General features: G+C 53.8%; 1 protein-coding gene across 2 annotated transcripts; it reads left to right on the forward strand.

Moving 5' to 3' along the window:
- Window positions 1-147: 147 nt before the first annotated feature.
- Window positions 148-7,550, forward strand: AK2 (adenylate kinase 2). Of its 2 annotated transcripts, XM_074563220.1 has the most exons (7): window positions 148-309; window positions 809-934; window positions 2,781-2,891; window positions 3,000-3,094; window positions 3,778-3,850; window positions 4,431-4,626; window positions 6,724-7,550. In XM_074563220.1, the coding sequence occupies exons 1-7, from the start codon at window positions 193-195 to the stop codon at window positions 6,729-6,731; spliced, it is 726 nt and encodes a 241-aa protein (XP_074419321.1). In that variant the 5' UTR covers window positions 148-192; the 3' UTR covers window positions 6,732-7,550. The 2 variants fall into 2 exon arrangements, with proteins under 2 accessions (XP_074419321.1, XP_074419320.1); XM_074563219.1 differs by lacking the exon at window positions 6,724-7,550 and having other exon boundaries at window positions 4,431-4,825.
- Window positions 7,551-9,851: the final 2,301 nt, after the last annotated feature.

Below are 9,851 nucleotides of genomic sequence, written 5' to 3' on the forward strand. Positions count from 1 at the left end.
ACCCCAAATCTCCGTCTTTTTCCAACCCAAACCCTCCGTGACTCCACGGCGCGGCGCGGACAGGGCGCGCTTTCATTCGCGTGGCCCCGCCCACTCCGCGAGGACCCCGCCCTAACCGTGAAGCCCCGCCCACAGGTCGCGCGGCGCCGGCGTCACCGCCCATCGGCGCGGCGCGCGCAGTCGGCGGCGGCCATGGCTCCGAGCGCGCAGGCGGGGGGCGGCGGCGGCGGGCAGGCCCCGGGCCCGGGGCTCCGGCGGGGGATTCGCGCCGTCCTGCTGGGGCCGCCCGGCGCCGGCAAGGGCACGCAGGTGAGGGGGCACCGGAGCGAGGGAGCTCCGGGGATCCTGGGCCCCCCTCCCGGGAGCGGCCGGCGGGACCGGGCCGCCCGGCCCTCCCCACCGCTGGGCCCAGCGCCTGGAGGGACGCGGGCGTCCGGCCCCGCTTCCCCCGCCGGGGGACCGGGGCGTGCGATTTGCCCGTGCTCCGGAGGGCACCGGGCTTCCTCTCACACAACGGCTCGGGGACACGGACCCGCCGACCCCAGGGATCCCGGCGGCGGGGGGGACCCTTTGTCCTGGCCCCCCCCGCCTCGTCTCCCGGTACCCCATCTCCGGTGGCCCAGTCCCGGAGCACCCGGCCCTCAGGGTGGTGTGCCGGACCCTGCCACGTGCTGGCCGGTCACAGCCATCCCTGTGGGGGACAAGGCCCCACCGGGACTGGGGGGGTCCCAACCCCGCTGGGCCTCGGCCCCCAGAGGAGTGCGAAACCCTCCCGGCGAGCTCACACGGTGTCTGTCCTCTCCCGCAGGCTCCGAAGCTGGCCGAGACCTACTGCGTCTGCCATCTGGCAACCGGGGACATGCTGCGGGCCATGGTGGCCTCGGGGTCGGAGCTGGGCAAGAGGCTGAAAGAGACGATGGACGCGGGGAAGCTGGTGCGTAGTGGGGAGTCGTGCTGGGAGCGGGGAGATGGTCTGGTAGCGCCTGGAATGAGGGTAGTCAAATTCCACCTCTTAATTAGAAGCCTCAATGACAAAACCCAATTAGTGGAGGAAGGGCAGATTGTAGGGTGAAGGCAGGAGTGTGTGTTCTCCATATTATTATCCTGCAGGAGAAATATCCTATAAAAACAACCTTCCTCTTCAAAATCCCTCCTTGCTCACAAGCAGCCTGTGCCCATGGGTTGGTTCTTTCCACCACTCAGGGGGTGCAGTCTGGGTGGTGGCTCCTCGTCACTGTTTTGAGGTGAAGGTTTATCCTTGGAGCTGCAGGACGTTACAGCCCCGCTCGGCGGCTCCTGTGGCCTTTCACATCACGCCTGGACGGACCCCTGTGGGGTGGAAGAGTTTGTTCAGAGGGTTCATCTGTGTCCCAGCTCTTGCATAAATGCCCTTTTGCTCATAACTGTAAGGTAAAAATAGACTCGGGGGTGTTGCTGTGGTAGTTACGGCGGGTGCTGCGTAATGCTGTGTGAAAGAGAGACTTTGGAGCCCCGAGAGACAGGAGTTAGAATCTCTGACACATTCATTTTCTGAGGATCTAAGTATCAGACTGAAATATCTTGGGGAAAGTCAAGGGACATCAAATTGCAGCAACTTGCCCCAAAGCTAAGTGATGTGGGGCAGATCTTGAGCATCACTGCTGGCTGTCACAGGCCAGTAACGCCCCGTGGGGAATCTGCAGACCCCCCAAGAGAAGAGCGACGTGGCGTACCTCCAGCTTTCGCTCAAAGCTTGCATTGCAACACCGAGCCTGCAATATCCCAGCTGGTTATGAAAGATAAGGACGTTATCTGGAGTGGCTGGGGGTATCTGCCACGTGTGTGTGGCTCTGCAGGTATATCCCAGCAGCGTACTCTGGCTCTGCGATAACTCAGCTGGCAGCACAGCAGCGTTCGGGATGGGTTTTTTATGCTCGATGACGAAGCAGGACCCCTTTCTCTGAAAGGGGTAATCAGGAAGGTGCAGAAGTGACCTGTTCCTTCACCCAAACTGCCTCCTGCCCGCACGCTTCCTGCTCCAGGGCTCTTGTTTGTGTGCTGTGACAGTCCTGTCCCCGGTCCTGCTGCGTCCCAGCTGCGCGTGCTGGAGAAAACACTGCTGCTGCCGAGGAGAGCTACTCTGAAATAAACAGCTATTGTTTGGGCTGCAGCATCTGTTATTACTTTCCAAGTGTGGAAAAGGCACTAATCCCGGCAGTACACTGATATCGTGATACGGGAAAAACTATCTAGCGAGGCTTGTCAGCGACTGCTGGGCATTTACCTTCACGCAAGGTTTATGAGAGTCAATGAGCAACTCGCCTGCTTTGCCCTTCCTGGCCATGCCTCCCCCTGAGAGGGGTGTGTGGGTGAAGGTACAAAGTAACAGAAATAAAGGTTATGTCGATATTCTGTAGAGTGAATTGATTTAAAAAAAATAATCTAGGGAGTTTGTCATCAAGCTGATGGTCTTCCTTGAAATAAAGCAACCTTTGTAATGGTGAGGTTACTGTGCTGGTCCAAGTCCTTGCACGGGCTGGAGTGTCCCTGGCGTGAAATGTCACATTAGCCACGTTTTAGAGTTGACACCCATGTCCGGGAGCGTTTCCCTGATGTGGGCAGGTCTGAACACGCAGCTTTCGCCCTGTTACCGCAGTGCCCTGCACTGTGGCCGCTGCCTCTGGGACCAGGAGTGGCTGTAAAAAAGCTCTGGTGCAGGCTGGGCGCTGGCACAGCAGCTCTGGAGGGAGATGGGTGTAAAATCGGGGTGTCCCTCCTGACCATGCGCCCGATCTTTGCAGGTGAGTGACGAGATGGTGGTGGAGCTGATAGAGAACAACCTTGACTCCCCTCCCTGCAAGAACGGCTTCCTCCTGGATGGCTTCCCACGCACTGTGAAGCAGGCCGAAATGGTACGTGAGCTCCTGCTCGGGGGCTGCTCTGGCATCTCCCCCTTCCCCAGAGACAGGGGTCCCTTGGCTGTGCCTCTGCCCCTCTGAGCTGGGTGTCTTCTGTCACAGCTGGATGAGCTCCTGGAGAAGAGGAGAGAGAAGCTGGATTCTGTCATTGAGTTCAGCATCCCCGACTCCTTGCTTATCCGAAGAATCACTGGACGGTAATTCTTCTCTCCAAAATACCTGGTTCACAGGGTGGGGTTTCCTAGTTTAGGGGAGAGCATCCTAATTTTGGATCCTTGTGTGATTCTTAGAGTGTTTAGGGCTAGCTGCAGTGCTCGTTTGATTTCTGCTCTGTTCAAGTCTTCCTGCCCTGATCCCCTGCCTGCTGTCCTGTGCTTGGGCCAGCCTTGAACAGAGCCCCTTCGTTGTCCTATAAATAGGGGTTGCCGATATGAATCGGCGTCCTTGGTGACCCAGCTCAGCCTTTAAGCCTGGTGTCTGACAGCTAATGTCTTCATGTTCTTACTTCTCTGGAACTCCCTTGCACAGGACACTGCATACATGTTCAGGCACTGCTGAACACCCTGTCCAGGGTCAGCTGCAGTCGTGCAGGCACACAGACATCTCACTGTTTGCTGTTGCCCTGTGTCACCCTCACACCTCCAGTAAAGCCCCCTTCCCCAGTAACGCATACAGCAAAAATCCCTTTTCCATCTCCTAGCGCAGCTGCTTTTTTCAAACATCTGAAGAGGCCCTTGGTACAGAAATAGCCATAAGAGATTTTTCTTAATTGAGGCTAATTGGGTTGCTACTGCAGATGTTTCTGTGCTGATGAGTGGCGGGTTCAGGAGACCTTGTCCTGGCACTGGGCTACTTTGCTGACACTTGATTTCTGTCTTAGGCTGATTCACCCAGCAAGTGGCCGCTCTTATCACGAGGAGTTCAGACCCCCGAAAGAGCCCATGAAGGACGATGTATGTGAGCTCCCAAGGCCACAGCTTACGTTGCTTTGGGTTTAGCTGATGCTTTGCAGCATCCCTGGAAAAACTTGTTTCTTTCCTCCTCTCGTACCTTCTGTCCTGGCTTTCTGGGGAGCGTGGGGAGCTGCCTGGGCAGCCTGAGCCGACAGCACTGTGGGGAGTGAGGCCTGGAGGGGTGAGTGAAGGGCATGGCTGTTCTGCAGAGCCAGCCTGGGCTCTGCCAGCCTCAGAACTTGTTGCTGAAATTGCAGTGGGTTGGGACTGGTTTCCCTCTTGGGGAGCAGCTGTAGCTGGTGTCTGCTCTCAAGGCTCCCTGGGCTCTTTTTAGCAAGCAGAGTGGTGTGTGTGGGAAAGACCATGATGCTGAATCCTTCTCTCTTCAGTGACTGCTGCGGGACTTGTTGCGGCTGCTGTGGGTTTGCCCCGCTCTCCCTGCAGACCTGGGGATCGCCTCTGCAGCTCTGCGTTGGAGCCTGGCTTGGAGGAGGGGAGCAGGGGTTGTCATAGCTGTGGAGAGAAGGGGGGAGCGTGCCAGGCCGCAGCTAGCTGGAGACTGTCCCCTTGCTTCTCGCAGGTCACTGGAGAGCCCCTGATCCGCCGTTCAGACGATAACGAAACAGCTTTGAAAACCCGGCTGAAGGCCTATCACACACAGACCTCTCCTCTGGTCTCCTACTACAGCAAGCGAGGGATCCATACGGCGGTGGATGCCTCCCAGTCTCCCGACGTGGTGTTTGCTAGCATCCTGGCAGCCTTCTCGAGAGCAACATGTAAAGACCTGGTTATGTTCATTTAGGGCTCCGTCCCAGGACGGAGCTCTCCCTTTTCTCTCTCTCTGTCCTCCATCTCTGTCTCTCTGGGGCCAGGGAGGGTGAAGAGCTAAGCAGAGTAGAAGAGGAGGGGGCAAGATGATAGAGCCCAAGGCAGGGCTGTCTAATTCTCTATTAAACAAGCTGTTAACGGTCTGTATCTCAGTATATGTGGACGTCAGTCTGTCTGTGGATGCCGGAGATTTGGCCCCTAGAGGTCGCAGCGAGCCCGAGCACCAGCTGCCAGAAATGGGGTTTACGGCCCTTTGGGTCAAAAGGCTTTTGTTTCATTCCAGAGCTGTAGCTCCCTGTACGGGGCTGTACTTTCGGCTCCTCCTGGTAGCTCCACAGGGGACTAGTAGGTGGCTGGCAATCAGGACTGAGCAGTGGGGGGAGGGACCTTGGGTGCCAGATAGGTGATGCTCGCTGTCGGCTGCAGGAAATGAAACACGGGGTTGCTTGTGGGAAGCATGTGAAGGGGGGTGTGTGTGTGTCCGTCCGTCCATCCATGTCCCACGGAGCAGCCATGGGAGGGACTGCTTGGCCGTGTGCGTGTGAGTGCAGCCTGCTGCTGCTCGGGGCTGGCTGAGAACTTGTTCTCGTTGTGTGTGTTTTGTTCTCTGTGGGATGGCAGGTTACCTGAGAGCACAGCCTGCCTTCCTCCTGTTCTGATGGGACTTGTGGGGCAGAAGGAGGGTGGGTGAGAGCTGCTGGTTTTCAGCCTCTCCTCATCTGTGGGACATAATACAGCAAATATTAGTGAGATGCTCTTTGCTTTTTTTAACAACATGAAGTTTCTGGTCAGAGTCTGTCACTGTGTGTAGCAAGTTGGGATCTCCTGAGGACTTGGCTTTTATCTCTTCACTCTTGCCTTGGCTTTGGCCAAAGAGATGAAGATGCGTCCCAAAGTCTAAATAAAGCCTTATTGCAAAACAAATGATTTTTCAAGGCCTGAGAGACAGCATTATTAACCACTGGCTTCATGTGCCCTTGAGCCAATGACCTTCGTTATGAGATCATGGAAATGTACTTGTTTCTTGAGCAAGTCAAACAGCTCCGTCAGGCTGCCTGTCTGAGGACACCATGTGCACTGTGGTTATTGCCCTGGCTTCTCAGCCCCATTACGCTGCTATATGGTGACCCTGCAAGGCTGGTGACGACCTTTGCCCATGTGGGATTCCAGCCCTTCCTAGAGGACCCCGCTGTAAATGCAGACTGGCCCCAATGAAACTTTGTCCTTTGGCCTTCCGTGTATGTTTACTGATTTGGTGTTATTGAGTACCCTCCTCTTTCGAGGAGCTGGGCTGTCTCCCTCCTGTGCGCTGAGCTGCTGTGGGCTGTGTCTCCAGGGCAGGTGCCTAATCCTCAGGAATCCCTTGCGCTTTTCCTTGACAATTTCTCTTTTCTCTGAAAATCGCTTTCTGTCCCGGTACATCCTTTCCAGGGAAACAACTTCTTCCCTTCTGGCAAACTGGAAATAGCAGCAGAAACTGAATACAGTTCACTTGTTGCTCTTGAAAGCACATGACTGCGGGGAGAAAGGGTTTTGAAAGGGTTTTAAAGTAAATGGTGCTGCTTTTGTCAGCAGCCTGCAGTCCCCTGAGATCCCGCAGATGGCCGTTGCCTTGTTGATGGTCTCTGGCTTTCCTGTCAAAGGGCAGCCCCGGCGCGTGGCGTCGGTGCGCTGGGAGGTTGGGAAAGCGTTTAGCATAGTACTGCCGTGCTCCAGGGAGAGAGGAAAGTGTATTAGAGCTGCTCTGGCACCTCAGTGACTAAACAAATTCTGAGTGTAAGCAGCTCTTCTCTTGGCATCTTGAGAGAGTCAAAAAGGAGCGCTGCAGCCCCCTGGGTGCTGCTATAACGGCCAGTTGGTGTTCCTGGATTTGGTCGAGGTTTTACTCCACAGCGAGAACAATGTGTTCTTCCACTCTCCGTTCCTTTTCCCCTTTGTGTTCACTCTGCATCCAGCTCACCAGCCTCTTTCTGCCATAAACCATGATTAATTTTGGGTTTTTTTCCCCCTAAATCTATTTTTTTCTTTGTTCCCATTTATTGCAGCTGAGTGACTCCGTGAACCAGATGAGAGACCACCAAACGCTGCACACTCTGCTACGTCACCCATTGCAGCCCTCCCCTGGGTGCAGGGGAGGCAGGGAGGGCAGCCGGGAGGGGGGTATGATTGATGGGAGGGGTATAAGGAGGTGGTAGACAAGGGGCTTGGGGGCTGATTTGGTTGGGTTTTGTTTGGATTTCTTATTCAGCAGAATCATTGTGAAGAGGAGATGGCCTTCTCCTTAGAAATCACAGTTTTGGGAGGCAAAACAATTGTACAGAGTGAAATACCTGCGCTAGTGATCAGATGCAGGTCCTTGACCTGTTAGGAGGGTAGGGCTAGATGCCGTTCCAGGCTTCTCCAGGACTTTCGGGGCTTGTCTCATGGGCTGTCAGTACTCTGAGGCCACTGCAAGGTTTGCTGTGATTTTTCTAAAGTTTGCTTCCTGTCTGCGAGGACCAAAATGAACAAATGACTCATCATGTCTGAAATGGAAAGGAAAAAAAAGATGCCATGGTCTTTTCCTGGAAGTTTTGTTTTTCTTGTTCTGCTGCATTCCTAAACCTGGGCATAGAGACTTCTCAAGGTTTCTCTGCTGCTGAACAGAGGGGCTGCGGCTCTAGTCCAAGCCTGCCTTACTTGGCAATGGGGTGGCTTTTCTGTGATCTCGACCAAGCTGGAATTTACACAATTCTGAAGAAATGCAAAAGAGACTTTCTTAATTGACTGCAAAAATAACACTTAATTGGGTTTTTTTGCATTTCTTTTTAGATCAAATGGTGCCTTGTCTAACCTCTGAATCAATAATAAAATAACCCCTTTACATTTTGTATCTGTTGCTGTGTCCTCTTTGACCTGCAGACAGCGTGGAAGACGAGGCGGATGACAGTGCAGTCAACTAACAATTGAGCTGGGTGGATCCTCGGGCCTGATCCTGTCTCAAGGATGCTTTTCTGTGCAGTTGAAAATGTGGCTCGTAATTCCTTTTATCTCTTTTCCTTGCTGAGTGTGTTCCAGTGCTTTATATCGCCATAGCAATGGTGTCTTTTGCTGCTTTTCTCCACTGTTCCTTCATGTGTGATGCTGAAGGCACTGAGACCCTGTGTATCCCAACCCTTCCTGGTCAGAGCTCCTTTCAGGTATTTTTAACTGATGTAACTTCTGGCCTTCCCCCCTCCCTTTGCATCACCGTTGTCTGGAGGAGCTGATGTTATTTCCTTCTCTCGTCCTGCAGTAACTGGAGGCCGCATACTGTGTCTTCTGTTTCTGCTCACTTGCTTTCTGCCTTTCATACCTTGTTGCATCCCTCCATTCCCCTCCAGTGGTGCCTTTCTCTAGCCATGCAGGCAAAAATCTCTTAACACAAGAAACGAGAGCATTTCCTGGCCTCCCTTTGTGCTGCCTCTGCAGGGACCCCGACCCTGGCTCTCTGAGGTATCTCAGAGGAAGGCTATTCTTGATGTGCTGATGGAGGGTTGTTGTTTTTCCGCAATGCCCTTGGTGACCCCCTTGCAGCCCTGCTTGTGTTCAGGGCTTTTGTTTGGGCGCTGGGGACAGGCAGCAGAAAGGGTCAGGCTGCATGTGCCCATTTCCTCCAGAAATGACTCGTTTCTTCAGCATAATTGGGCGCTCTGGCTCCTCCGCCATTCAGTCTTTCTGTGCTCTGGTGTTTTTATTACCCCTCTGTACCTCCAATTAGCATTCTCTCTCTTTTGAAGGCAAGCTTGTGCCTCTCTGGTGTTTGTGGTGTGCTTGCCTTGTTGTTTTTGATGATGGATCTTAAACTATGCTCTTCCTGGTTGTTTGGGATTGTGTCCTCTCCTATTTGTCTGCTGTTGTTTTAAAAACCTGTTCTGCCTGTTCCTCCTGGCTTTCTAGTACGTGGCATGGAGAAGTCTTGGCTCCTCTGAGCTGGGCTTCTTCCGTTTGATCCTTACCTAAGTGTGGAGCGTGAAATGAACTGTCGGGGTGCTGTGGGAAAGGCTGCTGTGGGGAGGCTGTTTAGCTCGAGCCTACATCTTCTGTAGTTGGATCTGTTCTGTGACCTGTCTCTCTCACGTTGACCTTGAATGTTTTCCACAGTACGCGATGCTCTGCAGGTGCTGTAAATTCCTTCTGCTCAATGATTTCACTCCAGCAAGCTGCTTATCAGGCACTCTTTTGAAAACTGTGTTCATATTTCATACACACAATTATTCAGCAACTATAAAAGGGGAAAATTCCTATTTATAGCACAAGGACCAGCATCAAATAGGACACTGAATTCTCACTGATAGAGGAAGTGACCTGTTCTCTAATGCAGCAGTATTTCTGATGAAAAGAAACAGCATCTTGGATTGGGGGGAGGGATGAAAAGCCCTGGGCCATCTCTTTCCATTAAAAATATGCTGCAGTCCTAAAAATACAGTATCTCCCCTTCTCTTTTCCTGATGAAACCATCTGCGAAAGAGAGATTGCAGAAAAACCCTTCACTGTGGATTTGTGGTTAGTAATAATGAGTCCACTGACTCCTGATGGTCTGGCTTGGAGCTGGTTTTAAGTTTCTGATCGATACCTGATCTATGATCTTGACCTGGGAGTGAGGAGAAGTCACTCAGAGTGCCTGCTGTGGGCAGATAGCACAAATCCCTTGTCTGTAGAGAGTTTGTATAAGCGCAGTACACATGTGCACAGCCCTGAAACAGAGTACATGGTGCTGAGGAACAAAGAACGGGCGGAGAGCAATGAATGGAGGGGGTGGCACGGTGAGAAAAGCGCTGGGGATGCTGGTGGTAACTGCTGCGGAGAAGGTGAGTTCCTGTTTTGTCTGAGCTTGCCTCCATGACTGCCTCTGCTCTCCCTTCCAGGTGTGTTGAGCCATGGCTTCCTTCCCCCGAGGCCATCACTGTCTCCCTGGTGTCACCCTGTCCTTTCCATGGTCTCCAGGCTCTTTAGGAAGAGCTGCGGTGGGCGACACCAAGCACCAAGCGAGGCTTTGGGAGGTGGAGGAACAGAGGATGGGATTCCCCCTCCTGTCGCTGTGGCAACGGTTGGGAAGGGAAGCAGCAGTGGGGTGTGATGGGCGGCTGCGTGCAGCTGAGGGGTGTGATGGGGAGGCTGCGGAGGCAGGGCTGCGCTGACATCACGCCGGGGA

This window comes from Larus michahellis, chromosome 19 (assembly GCF_964199755.1).
Source record: "Larus michahellis chromosome 19, bLarMic1.1, whole genome shotgun sequence".
Taxonomy (NCBI): domain Eukaryota; kingdom Metazoa; phylum Chordata; class Aves; order Charadriiformes; family Laridae; genus Larus; species Larus michahellis.

Excerpts from the sequence above, each read along its gene's own strand:
- AK2 (XM_074563219.1), top strand. The coding sequence starts at position 193 with ATGGCTCCGAGCGCGCAGGCGGGGGGCGGCGGCGGCGGGCAGGCCCCG. Across the intron at positions 935-2,780 it reads CGATGGACGCGGGGAAGCTG|GTGAGTGACGAGATGGTGGT; the intron begins GTGCGTAGTGGG and ends CGATCTTTGCAG. Across the intron at positions 3,851-4,430 it reads AAGAGCCCATGAAGGACGAT|GTCACTGGAGAGCCCCTGAT; the intron begins GTATGTGAGCTC and ends TGCTTCTCGCAG.